General features: G+C 36.8%; 1 protein-coding gene across 4 annotated transcripts in view; it reads right to left on the bottom strand.

Moving 5' to 3' along the window:
* ZNF385B (zinc finger protein 385B) overlaps positions 1 to 22,244 on the bottom strand; it is a 250,822-nt gene that overhangs the window by 154,420 nt on the left and 74,158 nt on the right. The window contains exon 1 of one of the 4 annotated variants that reach the window (XM_026696968.2): positions 19,323 to 20,156. The exons of 2 other annotated variants lie outside the window; for them this stretch is intronic. In XM_026696968.2, coding sequence (XP_026552753.1) covers positions 19,323 to 19,347 — 25 coding nt within the window. In that variant the 5' untranslated portion in view covers positions 19,348 to 20,156. Of the gene's footprint in view, positions 1 to 19,322; positions 20,157 to 22,244 lie in introns of those variants that run through there. One more of the 4 variants, XM_087919882.1, reaches the window with a different exon arrangement.

Genomic DNA, 22,244 nt, shown 5'->3' with positions numbered 1-22,244 from the left:
CATGCTATGAGAAGAAGATGAGGAATACCATGACAGTTAAAGAAACATGGGCTTGTCATTATGATGCAGAACAAAGCATCAGTCCATGGACTATCATGGCAAAGTTTCACCTGAGAAAAACAATTCAAAATCCATGCTTCGGCAAGAAAACTCATTGATAGTTTTCTGAGAGGCAGATGATGTTATTTACACGAATTTCTTTGAATCTGGTACTACTACTGTATCACTTCAGAGTACTACCTTATAACATTTTGAAACAATATTAAGCAGAGTTCAAAAACGCATTAAAAAAATCGACGCAACTTGAAGCCTTAATCCTCATGAGCTGCCAGGAATCAATTGCAAAGTTGAATCACAATTTCTTACCCCATTGACATACCCTACATTCCATACATGGCTCTGGATGATTTCCATCTTTTCTCAAAACTGAAAAACTTTGTGGGCATCTGTTAGCATCAGGTGAAGGAATGCACTGTCAAGATCTAGTTGGAATTTAGTGTTTCAGGCTTAAAACTTTTGAATTGAAAATATTTTTCACACTTCTAACTACATGATAGCATTGTTGTTCTGAAAAACCGAATGGTCTTCCAACAAATCATACTTACCTAATATCTTACAATGAATTACCGGATTGGAAAACTATTTTAGTCAAATAATATTTCCATTACCTTCTTTCTGATTTTTTTTTTATTCCACCGACTGCAAAGCAGTTGGGAACTGTTTAATGCTTGCTTCTTAATCACCATTGAGTTGTACAGTGATCTTCACTGGTTATTTTTCCCTAATGGTTTTATTGGAAAAGTAGTTCTGAAAACTGCTTTTTCCTTGGATCTGCTGATATCTCCTTCAAGGAAATGGATAGTATGGAATTGTTCAGATTTCCAATATTACTATTAATAATATTTAACCATTTAAAATATTCCTGTGGCTCATTTGGTTAACAAATATCAGATATCAACAAACAACAATATTACACGAACAAATCTGAAAGAGCTGAAATAAATACCTGCTATTTCCCACAGCATACGTTTCAGCTACCTATGTGAAATCAACCTGTCATTCTTCTCTCTAATGTATGGATTCTTTTTTTTTTATTAGTAGTGTTAGGAGTATGAGGCACATCAAAAGAAATGGAAACGGATGTAGGATACTAATTACATATGTAAGCTCCAACTACTTAACCACATTGTCGTCTATCGAAGGGGTCTTCCTGTAGTTGCTTTGGTAGAAAGAAGAAAGTTTATATTTCATTTAAAATATCCATACCAAAATTGTGGCATTTTCAAATTAGTATGGTTTCATATGATAATTCACCTTCCATGTATCTGTAATAGAGTATCTATGTACTGATGATCAAACTATAGTTCATAATTTAGTAAAAGTGAGAATAAAATAAAATTAGAAGGGAGAATAAAAAGCCAGCTTGGTCTAGAGATTAGGGCACCTGGCCAGAAAACAGGAGACTCTGAGTTTTAATCCCGCTTTAACCATGAAAGCTGGCTGGGCTGATCATTTTCTGTCAGCCCACCCCACCCCACAGGGTTTTATTCTGGGGCAGAAAGGATAAGGAAGGAGTATTAGATATGTTTGCCACCTTGAGTTATTTATCAAAATAATAAACATGGAATAACCAAATATTTGTAAAAGCGAGAACAAACTTTGCACAGGGCTGGAAAAGAACACAGACAAAAGAAATATCAACTAGAGACCAAGTTACACTGAAAATCTGTTCACATATTACACAGAGTTGAAGGCCAGAGTTCTACACAAATGATTAGAGCAGAGCAAACAGGACAGCAGCAAACAGACCTATTATCAATCCCTACCATGACATGAACTTTCTACTTTAAAAAAGATAGCATTTTACAGTAATGGTGATCTGCCTGTTAATATGAATGCTAATCTTACTACTTTTACTTTTACAATATACTGTACTTTATATTTTTCTGCTACAAAAGAGTATTTAACCCCTGGAAAGATGTGCATCTAAGGAAAATGTGGGAAACATTCTTGCTGCTATGCAGTTCTTCCTTTTGGTCTCCCCCCCCCCACACACACACACAAAAGGGACAACAATATGGACAACAATAACATGTTATTCCTGGAGTGAGTGGCAGCATGCATTTAATCTAGAAATACTCCGATGTTTTAAATCTTGCAGGTTCAAATTAATGACCAAAATGGTTGAATTCCAAATCACATTTGTATAATTACTAGTGTATGTGGGAATGATTTTGGGAGGCTGGGAGCTGCAGACTGGGCAATCATTCTAAAAGAAGTTTCAGCCCTCAAAAGGAGGGGTGATGTGGGAAACCTATCAGAAGGGGATCTCCCTAGTTTTCTGGAAAGGAAAAGAGGGAAGAAATGTTTTCAATCTTGCAAGATTCTGTTAGTGCAGGGGCATCATATGACATAACGGGAGTTTTCTGCCCTTCGCTAAACCAGGCGTGGGGATGGCCAGCATGTGGCACATTCAGCCCATGGGCTGGGAGTTTGACAGCCTTGTGTTAATATAACCTTACAACAAAAATAGAGTTAGTACTCCTGGGTGTGCTTCTTGTCTGGACTAACTCACAGGGCTGACATCAGCCTCTATGAAGGAAACAGGATTTAAAAACATTCCTCTTTTATACAAAAATTGCCTATAAATATTGCACAGAGAATTCCCTATATTCTCCAGCAACACATCTATGTTAAAATTTAACTTTCTGAGTTATTAATTTACTGCATACATGAGTTGGGACATTTTTTTTTGAGGGGAGGCACAGCAAATATTTTAGTTGCAAAGAAGAAAAACATTATTAAATTTACAGATATGGAAAATTCTTGAGTAACGGGATTTGAAAAGAATGTGCTCAAGTAGGATCAATATCTGAGAGAGCCCATGATGGTGCTTAACTTGATGACAGTTTCTAAGTAAAATGATTTTAAAAACTGAGTATAACTCCTAGTATTCTACACATTGAACTTACTTAGAGAATTTTTTTAAAAAACTACCTAATGCTTACTCAATTTGAATCAGAAAATTGAAGAAAATATACAGAGTATTTTCATATGTCATTATAAAACTGGATGTTTGAAAAACTGCAGCTATGCAAGGTCTAACAAAGTCCTTGGAACATTAGCTGTTCGCCTACCACAGATTATAGAAAGCCGCAATTCTTTTCTTACTGTGCACTGTCATCGGGAAATATAGTCCGTGTATATGCATTTTGGTATACTGGAGACATAAATACACTCACAGTAAATAATTATACTGATGAGCAGTATTTCAACATCCATGTGAAACTTTTAAGAAAACAAAAGAGAAGCTATATACCTCGTGAATATGTTTTATATGAGGAAATGAATGATCAAAATACTGTCTGTGATCTAATATAATTGATTTTACTACTCAATTTGTGATTTGTATGGGATCAGATGAAATTATTGCAATTCCAAATTAACAGAGGGAAAGAACATTCTTCTATAATAAGTGCTCACTTTCAATTTCTGGATTTGGAAGATTGCCTAGTACAGGTGGAACACTGCAGCCATCAGTTACAGAACTGATTTCAGTATGAAGCCTAAGGACACACACCTCAAACTGCTAATAACTGTGATAAATATAATTGTCTTTTGGCCTGTGATTTATTTTAAGGCAAATTTTCAGAAACCGGAAATTAGGTTTAATTTAGATGAATCCAAAACAGACAATAAAAAAGATATTCCACAAAAACAAATGCTAAACAAAAGATCAGCTAAAGCAGTTTAATAAATGATAGCAAATGGTTCTATATACTACCATTTGCAAAGGAGCTTTGAACAAGATAAAATTAAAAATATTTTAATTTTCTAACCTAACTTTCTCTCCTTCATGGATTACTACCTTGTTGTGGTGAAGGGGCTTGCGTAACTCAATGAAGCTATGAGCTATGCCGTGCAGGGCCACCCAAGACAGACAGGTCATAGCAGAGAGCTGTGACAAAGCATGATCCACTGGATAAGGAAATGGCAATCCACTCTAGTATCTTTGAAAATCCCATCGACAGTACCAAAAGGCAAAAAGATATAATGCTGGAAGATGAACACCTCAGGTCGGAATGTATCCAATACTGGGGAAGAGCCGAGGGCAAGTACTAGTAGCGCCAGAAAGAATGAAGCCACTGGGCCAAAGCCGAAATGACATTCAGCTGTGGATGTATCTGATGGTGAGGTGAAAGGAAAGTCCGATGCTGTAAAGATATATTCTCCATAGGAACCTGGAATGTAAGATCCATGAATCAAGGCAAGCTGGACGTGGTCAAAAAAGAGATGACAAGATTGAACATCGACATCTTAGGAATCAGCGAACTAAAATGGACAGGAATGGGTAAATTTAATTCAGAAGACCATCAGGTATACAACTGCAGGCAAGAATCCCTCATGGTCAATAAAAAAAGTAGGAAAAGCAATACTGGGATACAATCCCCAAAATGACAAAATGATCTCAATCCAAGGCAAACCATTCAACATCACAGTAGTCCAAGTCTATGCCCCAACCACTGGTGCTGAAGAGGATGAAATTGATCGGTTCTATAAAGCCTTACAGCACCTTAATAGAATTAACAGCAAAAAATGATGCCCTTATCATCATGGGGGATTGGAATGCTAAAGTAGGAAGCCAAAAGATAACTGGAATAACAGGCAAATTCAGCCTTGGAGTACAAAATGAAGCAGGGCACAGACTGATAGAATTTTGTCAAGAGAATACGATGGTCATAGCAAACATTCTTTTCCAACAACCCAAGAGATGGCTCTATAGAGATGGACATCACCAGATGGTCAACACAGAAATCAGATTGACTACGTGCTCTGCAGTTAAAGATGGAGAAGCTCTATACAGTCAGTAAAAACAAGACTAGGTGCTGACTGTGGCACAGATCATGAGCTTTTTATTGCAAAATTTAGGCTTAAATTGAAGAAAGTAGGGAAAAGCACTAGGCTATGAGGTATGAACTAAATCATATCCCTGATAAATATACAGTAGAAGTGACAAATAGATTTAAGGAATTAGATCTGACAGACAGAATGCCTGAAGAACTATGAAAGGAAGTTCGTAACATTGTACAAGAGGTAGCAACTAAAACCACCCCGCAGAAAAAGAAATGCAAGAAAGCAAAATGGCTGTCTGAGGAAGCTTTGCAAATAGCCGAGGAAAGAAGGGAAGCAAAAAGCAAGGGAGAAAGAGAAAGATACACCCAACTGAATGCAGAGTTCCAGAGAATAGCTAGAAAAGAAGGCATTCTTAAATGACCAGTGCAAAGAAATAAAAGAAAATGGAGGACCAGAGATCTCGTCAAGAAAATTGGAGATATTGAGGGAACATTTCATGCAAAGATGGGCATGATAAAAGATCAAAATGGCAGGGACCTAACAGAGGCAGAAGAGATTCAGAAGAGGTGACAAAATTACACAGAAGAACTATACAAGAACGAGTTTAACATCCCTGATCACTACGATGGGGTGGTCATTGACCTCGAGCCAGACACCCTAGAATCTGAAGTCAAATGGGCCTGAGCAAATCTGAGCAACAACAAAGCTAGTGGAGGTGACAATATTCCAGCTGAGCTATTCAAAATCTTAAAAGATGATGGTCTTCCAGTTTGAGCTTCTTCGGCGACAGACCGAAACCATGTCTTTGCATGGTTTCGATCCATGCTTGCCACTGGAGCGCCACGAGCCGGCTGCTTTCGGGGCTAAGCCACCCCGTAGAGGTGGTGAAGAAGGCGGAAACTGCCTATAGGGTTGAGGAGAGCCGCATCTCTCCTCCCCAGTTGGCCATTACTCCCTTTCCCGAAGGCAATTGTAGCGGTGGTCAGAAATGGCCACCATAAAAAACTCGACTGGAAAAGAATGTGCAGGAGGAAGATAAGAAGAGAAAGTTTTGGTTGACCGGGTCAAGCAGCAAAAGCAACAAAAAAGGTACCCTGGAATTGAAACTATTTAAAAAATAAAACAATAACATTGTTCCCTAAGAAGATTTTTAAGCTGCGAAGGAGAGAGAAAAGGGAAAGGATTTGTTTTTTTTTTTCTCCTCTTCCTATACTGACAGCTAAGAGACTTAAGCAAGAAATTGGAAAAAAAATCCACTTTGACATTAATAGGCATTTAATGCTGAAAATAAAAAGTCAAAGGGATAATAAAGATTTCTGGATAATTAAAAGCTTTTGAAAACAGGAAAGGAGAGAAAAAGAATAAAACGGCAGGATCTGGAAGGGAGGAGACTGCCTGGAATTAAAAAGAACTTACAGCAAAATCTCAACAAGACTTCCAAAAGATACATTTTAACTGAAACATCGCAACAAAATAGTAAAACCCCAGGAAGAGAAAGTGAAAAAAGAAATAAGAGGAAACAGCTTGGGACTATTTGGATTACTTGGTGATCTCTGGATTATTGGTTATTGCATTTGAATGACTAAAATCAATCGGGTGGTTGTTTAAAACTGTTTAAAATGGCTCCACTTTTAGAAGAACTGAAAATGGAATTTAAAAAGTACAAAGAAGATGCACAAGAAGGGAGAGGTTCTTTTGGCTTCATATTTCAGTTTTTAGAAATGGAGATTTGGAATTATGAGAAACAACAAGAAATGCCTGAAGAAGAAGAAGAAGATTGGGACAAAGAAGAAGCCATCTTTAATGAACAAGTAATCTTAGATGGGGGGAAAAAAGGAAAGGGGGGAAAGAGAATGGAAAGTTTAAGATTGGGAAAAACAACCCAAAAAAAGAATAGAGTGAAAAATAAGTAGAAAATCAGAAAACAACAGAAGAGGGAAATGCAGAAGAGAGAATTAGAAGTAGAGAGACAAGGGGGTAAAAAGGGGAGGGAGAAGAAGAGAGGGAAGAAAGAATGGAAAAGAAGTTATAAAGGACAGAAACAAAATATAGAGAAACAGGGCCTATTCAGAGATAATGGGTGAAAATCTAATGGAAAAAGGGATTCTGCTAAGGTACATAAGATAGTATTGTCATATTAGAAATAGAAATAATTTCAGAAAATATGAAACAATGCATGATTAAAATGTTTGATAAAATAGTTCTCATAACTTGGTGGAATGCTTGTCAATAAATAAATGTAACAAAATGAATATTTAATGATTTACAAAACATATGTGAAGAGAAATAAGGGAAAAATTAATTATGGAGATTATATGTGACTTTAAGGAAGTATGATATTTAATTGAAAAGAAATGTTATAGATGTTAAGACTTTAATGATTATTAATGATAGAACTGAATTGGAATGGAATGAGGGTTTATAATTACATATATTTATAATCCTTTTTTTTAAAGAATATAGTGTGTATTAAAAGAATGTACCAAGCAGAATTTGATTGGAAGTTATGTATTATGTATTATATTGAAGGTCATAACCTTAAGGTTATGAAGTTTAAATAAGAGTTGAATGGATATAATTAAAAGATATAAAGGTGTCATAGTCCAATTAGTAACTACAGGAAAAAATTTGTTTAATGAGAAAAGATAATATGAAATTGAAACAGAACAGACAAAAGTATAAATATAATGATTTGAATTAAGATGAGATAATCAAAATAAGCTTGAGAAAATTAAAAGAGGGGAAAAATTATATAGAAAATGTTGAATAGTATAAGATATGGAATAGAACACAAAAATGAGTATGAAATTGAGTTTGTGTCTGTATAAAGAAATTCAACCCGGGACCATGCTATTTTCAAAAAAGATGTTTTACTTGTATTTTGTGTGTGTGAAAACCCAAATAAATTTTATTAAAAAATATATATATTAAAAGATGATGCAGTAAAAGTGCTACATTCAATTTGCCAGCAAATTTGGAAAACTCAACAGTGGCCACAAGATTGGAAAAGGTCAGTTTACATTTCAATTCCAAAGAAGGGCAATGCCAAAGAATGTTCAAACTATCGCACCATTGCACTCATTTAAGATGCTAGTAAAGTTACGCTCAAAATCCTACAAACTAGGCTCCAGCAATATGTGGATGGAGAATTACCAGAGGTACAGGCAGGATTTCAAAGAGGCAGAGGAACTAGAGATCAAATTGGCAACATATGCTGGATCATGGAGAAACCTACAGAGTTTCAGAAAAACATCTACTTCTACTTCATTGACTATACTAAAGCCTTTGATTGTGTGGATCACAACAAATTGTGGCAAATCCCTAAAGAGATGGGAGTACCAGACCATCTTATTTGTCTCTTGAGAAACCTAGAGAACTGGTCACGGAACCACTGATTGGTTCAAAATTGGGAAAGGAGTTTGGCAAGGCTGTATACCATTGCCCTGCCCAATTAAGTTATATGCAGAGCACATCATGAGAAAGACGGAACTAGATGAATCAAAAGTTGGAATTAAGACTGCTGGGAGAAATATCATCAACCACAGAAATGCAGATGATACCACTCTAATGGCAGAAAGTGAAGAGGAACTAAAGAGCTTCTTGATGCGGTTGAAGGAGAGTGCAAAAGTTGGCTTGAAACTCAACATTAAGAAAACTAAGATCATGGCATCCGGCCCTCTCAATTCCTGGCAAATAGATGGGGAAGAAATGGAGGTAGTGATAGAGTTTATTTTCCTGACCTCCAAGATCACTGCAGATGGGGACTACAGCCAAGAAATTAAAAGACACTTGGTCCTGAAGAGGAAAGCTATGGCAAATCTAGACAGCATACTAAAAAGCAGAGACATCACCCTGCCAACAAAAGTGCATATAGTCAAGGCTATGGTTTTCCCAGTTGCAATGTATGGCTGTGAAACCATAAGAAAGGCTGAGCACCAAAGAATTGAGGCCTTTGAACTATGGTGCTGGAGAAGACTCCTGAGAGTCCCTTCGACTGCAAGGCGATCAAACTGGTCAGTCCTAGAGGAGATCAACCCTGGCTGCTCTTTAAAAGGCCAGATCCTGAAGATGAATACTTTAGCCACCTAATGAGAAGGAAAGACTCACTGGAGAAGAGCCTAATGCTGGGAAAGGTTGAGGGCAAAAGAAGAAGGGGATGACAGAGAATGAGGTGGCTGGATGGAGTCACTGAAGCAGTAGGCATGAGCTTAAATGGATTCTGGAGGATGGTAGAGGACAGGAAGACCTGGAGAAATGCTGTCCATGGGGTTGAAATGGGTCAGACACGACTTCGCAACTAACAACAGCAAACTTAACTTTCTATTGCTTAAATCAGAGGAAAAGAATCTGCATACTTTCAGTTGTTCTTAAATTACAACTCACATTATTCCTCACTATGGATAACCCTCACTTAACTACCACAATTGTGACTGACAACTCTTGTTAAGTGATGTGGTTGTTAAGCAAAACATCATGTGACTGTGCTGGATTTATATCATTTCTGCTATGGTCATTAAGCAAATCACCCATACTTATTGAGAGTTTATATGATCGTGATTTATAATTTTAGTGCCAGTTCTCCATTGACTTTGCTTGTTGAATGTCAGCTTTGAACTTGCAAATGATTATCACATGACTGTGGGAATTCTGCAATGATCATAAATGCATTCCAGTTGCAAAGTATTCAAATGACATTTGTGTTACTGCAGAAACATGCTGTTAACTGCATGTGCAACTAATATTGGTTGGAGCCTCTGAGGGTTCATCCACATACCCCCTTAACTGAATACTGAAGAAGTCTTACTAATATTCAACACATCCTCATAGTCCAGCCTTTGTCTGAGACCATATATCTTTGTCCTTATCTGGTCCAATATTAAAGAGGGTTTTCCATCTTCTCCTAAAAGAGGCCTTGCTATATATACAGTTTGCATTATGGTAGTAATATGGAAATGGAAAAAAAAGAATGGTAATGGAAAGCGAGTAAGATGGTGATGAACCAGGTGAAGGTGATAGAGCCAGTAAGGATGATGGGACAACTAACAGAAAGATTACACAGATGGCTAAAGAGCAAGAAACAGAGAAAAAAGCTAGAGAAAGTATGAAAAAATGAATGAGAGAAAAAGGCTGAATAAGCACATGGGTGTAGAGATTGAGATTACTTACCATCTTTTCTAACAGATAACTAAATCCTCTAGTCCAGGGCTGTCAAACTTGCGGGCCGCGGGCCGGATGCGTCATGTAGCAGGCCCTGCCCCAGCCTGGTTTAGTGAAGGTGGGGAAAAAGTCCTGATATGTCACGTGATGCCACCATGACAATGTGAGTTGACATCCCTGCTCCAATCTAAATTTGCCTTTGTCTCCAACCCCAGTTCAAATTACAAGGAAAGACTGAGGGATGTTTTTTTTACAAGCCAGAAACCTATAACTTACTATCTATCCTTTAATACATTTTTAGGACTGTACCACTCACTGTCTCATTATCAAGGTAGAATAGTGATCAGCTTTTAGGACAGAGCAAATTCTACCAACCTATTTTTGTACTACCTTGTGGACTACACTAGAGGACAGGCCTATTAAGCTGGGTGTATGGATGGGACATCTGGAGGATCACAGATTCTCTACCTTGAATGCTCTTAATCTTATTTAAACAAGTATGTATATTTGGATCTTCTGGGTAGGAAATGGCAGCAGTAGAAAAGCTGATCCATAATTTCAGAAATTAAGATTTCCTATTATCTGACATGTTAATCAATCTTAAATATAAATTAGGCTACGTAACCTGTATTGGCAAACTTTGTTTTGCTATACTTATCAATGTTTTTGGATGTCAGACATAATGGTTATAGCATAATGACTATTCCATTTTATTAGCATATGATAAAGGTTTAAGTTGGTCCAAATTAGGTGGGTTGCTAGGATAGGCAGTTTGGACAGAACAAACAGCTTTAAACTGTTACAGGTGTACAGCTAGAAAAAAAATACATGATGCATTTACCTAAGCCACAGATGCTGTTAACAAAGGAAGAGTCATATATGCTTAGATAACTAAGTTATTTATCTTTGACTTTCCTTTGTACAGCTATGCTACTCAAAAATCATTGACACTGCCTTGAGAGATGGGAACAGGTCACCTTTATACACATCCCATAAGCCTCTCCGCATTCTTGTGCAAATGTGTATCAGCCAAACAAAAACATTTAAGAATAAGTGGAAAAAACTGTGAACCTTGGAAAGAAGAATAAAAAGGCAGAATGTAATCCAGCTTCAGAAGTGCAGCTAACCTCAGTTGTAGCAGATAGCAATTATGGCAGTGCAACATAATTGTGTTTAATACTAGGTCATACAATATAGAGCCCCAAGAAATTCTGAATGTCTTCCTTTTCATCACAATGAACTGGACCGCTAAGTTTCATAAAACAATATTCACTGTTGCTATTAACAACTCCTGAATATGGAACTGCAGTAGGGCATCATGGATGTGATATCATTCCTATACCTTTTCAGAATTTAAAGATACTAAAGTGTGATTTTTTTCCTGTATGATCATGTAAGATCTTTCTCTGCTAGAGAAGACATATACAAAAATAAAGTGCATCAGACTGAATCATTAGATAATGAACAAGTGTGGAAAGAAAAACTTGATCTATTCTTGTGCTATTAGATTAACTGCAGTTGAAATCTATAAAGTTAACTTCAGGCAAGTCAATGATTTTTACAGGGGTGCTGACCTTCAATCAATTTATAGTGTCTTAGAACTGTTTCCTATATATATATCATTGGCCAAAAAAATGAATTACGCTCTCAGAGGTAATGATGAAAACCTGTTTTAATAAGAGGTGACTACAGTATTTTCACCTGTAGTCCTATGCGGGAATGATCTCTATTTTGAGATTTATTTTGCAATAAATATTTATAGGACTGCAGTTTTGAGGATGATGCCTCAATCACAAAAGTGAAATCTGACTATTCGTTCACAAATTCTGAGCATCTAAAATATGAAATATAACAAATCTGTACACTACTAAAAGTCTCTTGTCTGTTTATAACCTTCACTGGGAAAACTGTATATCATAGGCAACTTTTTTTGAACCAAGGTACCCCCAATAGGCTAACTTAGTGAATGCATCCAAAATCCAGGAGCAATGTATTGGAATTTTGGAAAATTGTGAGCCCATCAATGCTGCTGTACTGCTGCAGGGCCATGATCACCATTTCCAATGCTCCCTGACAGTTTTCCACAAATCAGTTGGGAAGCTGGCAGTAAGTTGCAAGTCCATGGCTAACTGACAGGTGACTCCTGCTGGGTAATGGAGGAAGCAAGATGTGTGTGAGAGAGATGGAGCAAGAGTGGAGGAATGTGTGCAGAGGTGTGTAAGAGGCACAGAACAGGTGGAGAGTATATGAGGGTGTGGGTTGGTGAGGGTGCCTGAGAGGTATGGCAAGGGTCAGGGAGCATTTCTGAGGGTGCAACACAGGTTGGGGAGAGCCTGCTGAAGGGATGTGAGGACGTGCACAAGGCCAGAGACGACATGAGTGGTAGTAAAGACATATCTTTGCAACAATGATCCAACGGCTCACAGATTGTCATAAAAATATCAGCAGTATATGATACACCCAAGATATAGAAGGCTGCTTCTCTATAAGATATTGATTTTGAGTTATTTATACTAGAAATATGAACAGTAGCATTTTAACATTTGCTTGTTATAAGCTATATAAATGAGATGGACTCATACATATCTTATTGGCATGTATGCATCTTCTATAATTCTGGAGTCATTATTTTATAACCCTGGTGTAACTGAAATGTGTTCACTATTATTACAATAAAAAAGGCCAATCAGTATAGGGGTTGCCCACATGCAGGGATCATCCTCAAGATCAGAAATTACTTCTGACCTAAGATTCTTGGCCAAGAATTTAGGCTAGCCTTTTTAAAAAGCTACTTCTGCTGATGGTTGGCTGCCAGCAGTCGGCAGTTTGAGTCTCATCGGCTCAAGGTTGACTCAGCTTTCCATCCTTCCGAGGTTGGTAAAAATGGACCCAGATCATTGTAGGCAATATGCTGACTCTGTAAAGTGCTTAGAGGGGACTGTAAAGTACTGTGAAGAGGTATATAAATCTCTATTTATATACCTCTTCACAGGTGCTATTGCTATTATATCATAGGGTTTATGGATTTATAGATATATAAACTGTCTTTAATGTGGTATTAATTGCTGCTTTGTTAATATTGCTGAAGTTTTAGCTGGTTGTTAGTCCGCAAAATCTCATGACAAATGGGTGGACATAAAACAAAACAAAACAGCCCATCCATAGACCATAGACTTGAGAGCAGGAAGACTTCTGAACATTTAATCCTATAACATTTGCTGTTAAATCCGGTGAGTTTCTTGTCTATTTTGTTGGTTTTCCCTTCAAGCTTAATCTCTCCCAAATACTGCAATCCTCTCCCATTAAATCCATTACAACTTCTGGCAGGATTCAAAATAGATGCTACTGGTTTTATTTTAAAGCCTAATAATTGCAGCTAGGTATTTCTGGAAATCTGTGTATAAGCATGTAAGAATGAAATGCATGCATGCGTGCATGCATGAGAAACTGCATGACTAATCTAGAGAAACTGGTCTGACAGGCTATATATGTCCATATTTTGCCCTTCCTCAATTTATGCTGTAGCCTCTGATGCATTTGCCTGAAATCAACTTAGCTTTCAGTCCAAATTAGGCTACCAACTCCCACTGTGGTAGTTGAAGGTAAAACATTATAATTTCTCTAAAGGAAGTGAAAGCTGAATAGTAAACTGCATTGGAAATTTACAATAAACCCAGGTTCTGTCCAACACAATGCCGAAGGGCACCAATGTTATTGGCGACATCTGCTTTGGCACCAGGCTTTCTAATCCTCAGGATTTCTTTAAAGATGTTTTTACTTAAAATTTAATAAATGGGAATAAAGGAGAAGTTAGTATGCTTTACAGAAAAGGGCTACTATAAAAAACAGGATATAATTTAACTCCTGGAAGCATTTTAGAGAATAAGATGGCGAGTGGCTAAAGTCCAGGGCTAGGTTTGGCAGCTGTTGAAGTGGCAGAGACACTTTGGAAAGCTACAATGCTTGTTGAACAACAACTGTGTAGTGCAGCTGTGGGGTTTTTTTTAATAAAGAATTTTATACATCCATTTTATAGCTTTAAGTGAGGTGTGAGGTAATTAAATGAACAGTTTACTGAAGGACAAGTAACAAAGTAACAGAAATAATCGGAAGTTTCTTGTAGAAATAAGGAAAAACAAGAGAACATTGTTGCTTATCTCCTGCTTCTGGCATGCATATTACACATGTAAAACAATCACTTCACCAGTTGTATCCTAGTAATTGAGTGTTTTGAGACTGGGCATACCAAGCTTGGCAATCATTTTATGAGAATAACTGTAAGATACTTTCAAAATCTGAGATACATCCACCAATTTGCATTAGACTATTATATTTGCATTAAAAAAATGATACTTCTTGGTAAGTTGTTAATGGCATATACAATGATTAAAGGAGTAAGAATAATGGTATAAATGTGATATACATGCTTGTCTTGTTTTCACAGCAAATCAGTGAAAAACCCAAATGACAGTGAATTAAGACAACTAGATAATTTATTCATATGGGGAAAACATCAGAGAAACTTCAAAAATCTTTAATGGGACAGCTCCGGATCTCCTTTTTTAATGCAGCTAAAGTTAATTACATGGCAATGGTAAATCATCTCTGTACTTTATCAAGAAAATCACCTGAAATATACGGTTGAGAACAAATTGTCCTAGAGAAAATCTATCTGTCTGTACGAGTAAACATTGGCTTGTAAGAGTAGACATTGGCTTTATCAGCAAGTAAGCAAGCTGATAATAGATACAAAGTTCAGGAATCATTCAATATACATTCTGAAAGTTCTATAGAAATTAAAGTATTAGCATTAATCATTAAAATACCAAACTAGCAAATATAGTAATGACTATAGCTGTATAGTCCCATCCTTTCCATTTTAAACTGATTTTTAAAATTATATTCCAGTTTACTTTAAATGTAACAAAAAAAGCAAAATTCGGTATTAATTTACTTTTACGGAAATAAATTTCACTAATCTGTCATCTTTTCTTTCAATTATTTTATCTGTGATGTTTTGCATGTGTAAGGAAGATACACAGCCATGACAATAACCAGTGAGGCTCTTCAGATCTGGATGGGGAGGAACAGACTTCAATTTAATCCTGACAAGCCTAAGTGACTGTGGCTGTTTGGTCTCCTAGAGTCAAGGGCATTGCCACCATTGGCCTCAGATAGTTTAGCACTTTCTCACTCTAAACTGGTGAGCAACTTGGGAATACTTCTTGACTTACAGCTATAAGGGGTATCTCTGGCCAGGGGTATCTCTGGCCAGGAGAACTTTTATATAGGTTCATTCTATGTACCAGATGCACCCCTTCCTTAACTTGAAGGCCCTTCAGTAAGTCACTCATGCACAGGTCACCTCACCACTAGATTACTGCAATATTCTCTATGTGGGGCTGCCCTTGAAGACCACCCAGAAACTACAGCTGGTTCAAAGTGCAGCATCCCAAGGTGTAATTGTGGAATAAAGTGGGAATGGCCTTGAGGGGCAGGAGGAAAAGTCATTACTAAGACAATAGTTGGATAAAAGTAAATGTCTCAAACAACAGCTTCACAAATATACAGGGAGAGAGGGGAACGTGTATTCAAACTTGCAAGATTCTATCGCCATAGCTTTACAATAAAAATAAAACTGACACACGTAACATTGGATTCCTAGTCTGATCTACCTTGAAAGGCTGACAGTGATGCTCTTCTTGGTAGGCCCTTGTGTTACAACTGCTAGATAAGCTGCATTGGTTGCCAATCCAGATGCAATTCAAAGTGTTGGTCAGTACCTATAAAGCTTTATGATATAGAGCTTGAATATCTGCAGGATCAAGTATTACCAATTGTTTCTACTTGCCCAGTACATTCTAGCAGAGTAGGTATGCTCCAGCTCCTTTATATCAAATACTGTCATCTTATAAAACTGAGGAAGCTTGTCTTGTACTATAACAGCCCTCACTTTCTGGAACAGCATCTCCCCAGAAATACAGACAGCATCCTCGCCTGGAGTTCTGAAAAGCTCTTAAAAATGCCATTGTAGTCTCAACCCTGTTTGTGGGGTCCTATCCTGGTTTCTTATTGTTATAAGTCAGAGATCTCCAAACTTGGCAACTTTAAGACTTCTGGACTTCAACTCCCAGAATTCTCCAGCCAGCATAGTGAAAACGGCCTCCCCTGGGCTCCGGAGACCCTCAGGTGGCCGGAAACATGGGCCCTCGTTTCTGGCCTTCCGGAACTTCCAGGAGGCCCGTTTTTTGCCCTCTGTGCAGGTCCTGTACTTACCTGGCATCCAAAACAGGCCGCATGGAGACTTCTGGGAGGGGCAGGGTGGGATAGGCGGGGCCAACCAGGGCTAGGATTTGCAGGTTCACTGAACTGTGTAGTATCTTAGCTAGAGGATTGCCCAAACCCATGTGAACCCACAGCAGATCACCCCTGTCAGGTTCACATATTAAGTCAAAATCCAACAATCCATATTTTGGCTTATTCAAAATGTATACTAGTTTTAATTGAAAGCATACAGAGTTGTATAAGCTTTATGCATACATATATTATTTGCCCATACAAAGAAGGATATAGTGTAAAGGGAATTTTTCAATATTATGCTAAAGAAGGAACTGTTTGCACCTCTCTTATCCAACTACATATCTCTTGCTGTATGTATATGTATATGTACAGGTAGTTCTCGATTTACAGCAGTTCATTTTGTGACCATTTGAAGTTACGACACTGAAAAAAGTAACTTATAGCTATTTTTCACACATATGACAGTTGTGGGATTCCCATGATCCCCAGATCAAAATTCAGACACTTGGCAATTGACTCATATTTATGACAATTGCAATGTCCCAGGGTTACGTGATCCCCTTTTCTGACCTTCTGACAAGCAAAGCCAATGGGGAAGCCAGATTCACTTAACAACCATGTTACTAACTTAATAACTGCAGTGATTCACTTAACAACTGTGGCAAGAAAGATTGTAAAATGGGGCGAAACTCACTTAACATTGGTCTCATATAACAACAGAGATTTTGGTCTCAGTTGTGGTTGTAAGTTGAAGACTCTGTGTGTTTATGTACACACACACACATACACACACACATATATACACACACATACATACACACATACATATATGGATATATGGATATGTAAGGTATGAATATGTATATGAATATGTACAGTATATGCATATGCATATGTATACATTCTTACACTATATTAATTCAACATTTGCTGAAACAGTTGCATTATTTCAACATTAAAGAAATGTACCTGATTAAAAATTGAAGTCAAATTTCTGCAGGAATTGCTACTACCGCTATACCTAGTGTAGATAATATTAACTATCCCAGAAAACCAGCATGTCTGAAGGTAACAAATATCTAACAAATCTCTTTAAGACATGAAAGTTATGAGTAACACATTAAATTAGTTGTACAGTGTATTGTATAAATAAAGCATAAATACCATTTTTATTGCTTGAAATTTGCATTCATTTTGTTTTTTAATTGATAACTTTTATGCAAATTAATATATGCAACTTACTCTCAATAAGAATGCTACAATTATTACAACTTTAAATCAATATTATTAATGATTGCCTAATAAAAAGAAACACTGAATTCACACAGTTATAAATACATTAGATCCACTGCATTTTGGATCCAACTCAAAATAAAATAAGAATTACAGTGCAGTTTTATATCTTTCCTTTGAAAAATGACCATAAGGAAAAGTATAACAGAATAGTTTTCATTAGCTTAAAAGTCCATTTTAAACACTCTTTACATGCAGTAAAGTTCCTTGCAAGTAAAAACAGGTCAAATTCAGGCATTGATGAGAAAAAAAGGCATATCCAAATAATATTCTGAAATAAATCTGCAAATCCATTATACCTTTTAAAATTCTAATTAGGGTTTTGTTCCTTTTCCATTTAACTCTTTTCATTTTTTAAGTATCTCTCATGGACACCTTAGCAGAAGCTATCAGGTTTGACAGAAGACAAAAGTTCTGGCAGTGAACCATAAATTGGCCATTTCCATAAAAAGAACTACTAAATGAGAAACCATGTGCTTGGTATATGAAACTAATTTCATGCTTTCAAAAGCACACGGTGACTTCTAGCAAGATAGTGGCCCTGGGACTTGCAAAGACAGATCGGCTAAATAGAAATAGGTTTTCTGCTGGTTAGTCATGCTTTACATGTACTGTTAGTAAATAGAAATTCTCAAGTCTTCTGTCAAACATATATACATTCTTTTCCATAACTCTGGGGTTGAAAGCTATAAAAACAACTGCCTTGTGAATAAATTTACAGCAAAAAGCATGAGATGGCTTAGGTTCTCATGAAAGGATTGCAGAATTACTCTTCATTCTGTAACAAGAAATGGTTTTTCTTTCCTATTGGATATTGCCACCTATCCCTAAAATAAATATCCAAAGAGGAATAGTCATTTCAACTATGATAAGGAAGCAAATAACAAGATTTGGTGAATAATTTACAAACTAAAATGATTGGGCAGAACTTTTTAGACATGTAAACACAACTGAATCCTCTGACATGTTGCTTTTAAACTTAATGGGCTGATAATGTGAATTCCAGAGAGTATGTATTCAGGTCTTTAAAAAAGATTTGCAACATTTAAATGCCATATATAATTAAAGTGTTGTTAGGCAGGAGTTATAGGAATTTTATGCCTCTTATAAAACAAGTTATCATTGCAAACAAATTACTAGAGGTTGTCCCATATCTGACAGGTCATGTCTTTTTAATACTGACAAAATCAAATACATATCATGTCAGTATATTGCTTTTGCTTTTAACTTTATTAACTGAAAGGCACATTTGCCATTCAGAGTTCCAGTCAAGCTTTTCATAAATAGGATTTTATACTCTGCACTTTATTTTCTGACCACAAGTATATAATCACACTGATGATTAATTAGCCTCATTTGTTAATCAGCAGCTTGTCATATTGTATCAATAGATGTGTGTTAATGTATTTGAAATGCAAAATGACTATTCTGCCAGGATAGTCTCTTCTGGTAATAAATACTACATCAGCAATACAGAGGAGACAACCCATTACATAGAATTGTGTTTGCAATGCATTATTAGTTATAATCAAAAAAATAATAACCTGCTTTTCTCATATATATATATATATATATATATATTTTAGCCTTGGTGTTCTTTTGCTATAGATAACAAACAAAATTCCACTTCTAAACACGAGAGGATTACAAGGCTGCATCTCATTTTGAAATGAGTAGAATTCTGTAATGTTTATATTTTTTAAAAAAGCATTGCTCACCTTTGCTAGGAAGTCCACTCCACATGATGGTACCGTAGTGCTAAATATCCAGCTTGTAAAAGAAACCAGGCAAGAAATTCAAAACTTCCAATTTGTGACCAGCAACAGAAGATGGGTTGGATACTACAGAGACCTGGATCTCCAGCCCTGATCATCTGTGTGCCAGGAAACTGTTATACCAGTGCAGCTCCAAACCTTCTCCACTGCTGGCTTATTTGCACTGCTCATTGAAAATCCTTTACACGCTGGCAGCATTTTAGGGAAGGACAAGCATACTGAGTCATTTGTAAAGAAATTGCAGCAATTTTAGTTCCACACATTCACTTGTACTGAAGTATACACACACAGCACTATTAAAGTAGAAGGTCTTTGGAGTGGATTTATACTGAGAAACAAACAATATTCAGGCTTCATTATCGTGGAATCAACTGCAGTGATCAGATTCAAGCAAAGCAGATTATTACGAAATGGCTCTACAGAGATAGCTTTAAACCTATAAAGAATCCTCTTCCTAAAGCATGTGAGTGTTAAAATTAGAGCTAAATTCTCTACAGGGAGAGGAAGCATCATAGTCAATACGTATTATTGGGCTTGATTTAAAAATGAAAAATGACATGTTGTGACTGTGGGTTTTCCCCCTGTTCATTTGAAAATGCACAATACATGCTCAGAAAGGAAACTCTCGTTTATATCCGGCTGCCATAAAATAGCCTGAAAGCCTCCTCCCATCCCTCTCAAAGGACATAAATGGACATGGAAAACTCTAATCCCACTATGGATTATTGACCATGTAAATTTAGGCATCTGATGCTTCAGATCTGCACCTTTAAAATGTTTACTTTCTACCCTACTGCTTCTCTTTTCTCTTTTGATGTAGGTCACTTCTTCTCTCAGATTTCTAATCATTGCACCCTCTTAGTCCCTTGTCTCAGTCTGTTCCCCATTTGCCTTTAGCATTGTTACACTCCTCTACCACCTCTCATTCACTGCAGCTGCTTCAGCTTATGATGCCTTTGCACAAAATGGTTAGGCTAACTCTGTAACAAATTTCTTTCGACACCAAAAGATGCCCTCTCTTTGGAAGCTGCTCTAACTGCTGCTCTCCTATCAGAGCTCTTTGTGTCTCCCTCCCCCCAGAAACCAACAAATAGAAGGGAAATTGGAGGCCACCTGTATGTTTCAGCTTTTGATTGCTTTTTAAATCTTGGGCAGTCATTCTGTGCCTTTGTATTCTCTCTGGCAGCACTTTGTTGCTATGTCATTCTCCTGGGCTTTTCCTTCCACATTGTCTGAGGTGTTAGCTTTTGCTTTCTTTCATAACACATCCAGATTGTTCCCTTGTGACTTCAATCTTCAAGAAAAAAATCTAGCTAGTAGCTACCTCTCCTCTTCAAGTTACATTTCCACCATTGGCACCCACTTTTCATTTCCACCACTTGCAATGGTCACTCCATTGATCTTTAAGAACTGTACTCTTTAGCTCTTTCCATTATGGATTTTTTTTTCTTGTTTGAACATCACACTGTCATTTTTAATACATCCTCTCCATTTCACTGTTTGTACCACTCAACATCTTGCTTGTACTGTGACCTACAATCTAATAATATCTTTCTTGAAGTTTATTTTCATTATTTATCTCTAACTTCTGACCTCTTCTTAGACTTCTTTTTCTTTACTTTTATCTCCCCTCTCAGCCAATGCTTCACTGTTCTAGCAAATGTGATGTGTATTTTCATGACTCCATTTAGTATGCGTCCCCAACTTACGAAACATATGCTAAGGAAAAACCAAACTATCTAACTGCTCTTAGTCATTTAAATTTCAACTGACCTTATTTTATCTTCCTAACTTGTATTATAATACAGGCCTAATTCTGAAATTATTTTCTGCATTTCATGCTGTACTACACTCTTTCTTTACTTCATGTATTATTAGCTTCCTTAGGAAAACTAATTAGCTATCTTGCTTTCCTATTTTCTCCAGGCTTCATCTCTTTCAGTATTTATTGATGAAAGCTTCTCCATTAAATCACTCAACTTGCCACCTTAAATTAACAGATCTGATTTATCTATTATCTATTCTTAATAAATCATAGCCCTCTTTTTTTCTTCTCTTTCCTCTACTATGTTCAAATATACCATTATCTTATCTATTCTGGAATAAAGCACCTTGTACATTTTAATGTCTCTTCCCCCCATTATAAACATCACAATAAATACATTCTGCTTATGATTTCCATTTAGCATTTTAAAACTACAGATGCCTGAAAAGACAAAATTACTTAATCACACATATCCAGAAGTAAATATACAATATGTACCTCAGGGTTGAGCCAGGGATTCCAAACTTAATAATATCAGATCCTGGGGCAAAAGTATCTTTCTAAAATGCAGCTCCCAAGTCTAAAATATTGCTTGTCAACTTTTATTCACTATTCCTAAGTCTTAATATTAAAAAAAACAAAAACATTTTCCACATTTAGCAACTTACCTTCTCGTTTCTCCTGTCTCTTCTCCTCCCCATCTTTGCATGTTAGATGGCAGAAGGCACTTGGCCAGTTTTGCTAATGGAATCCAAAACTGCCTAAAAAACTGGCTCAGGAATTCTGAGAGCTGAAGTCCACAAGTCATAAAAGGGCCATCATTCCGCACTTCTGATCTAAATGATACTGAATGCTTCTCAAGTCAACAGATGGTACAAGCTATCCATCAAAACATACTTCTTCTCAAATACAATATCCACTTAGAATATCAGTTTGAATGGATATTGTGACTAGATCAGGACTGTCAACCTCCCGGCCCATGGGCCGGATGTGTCATGTGCTGGCCACGACGACACCCAGTTTAGAAAAAAGTCCCGATACATCACATGATGCTCCTGTGACGTTAGTTTGACACCCCAGCTTTAGATTATAGAAAGAAT

The sequence above is a fragment of the Pseudonaja textilis genome, chromosome 1 (genome assembly GCF_049901715.1).
Source record: "Pseudonaja textilis isolate UNSWEBS1 chromosome 1, rPseTex1.2, whole genome shotgun sequence".
NCBI lineage: Eukaryota > Metazoa > Chordata > Lepidosauria > Squamata > Elapidae > Pseudonaja > Pseudonaja textilis.
This window is presented reverse-complemented; position numbering and strand designations above follow the sequence as displayed.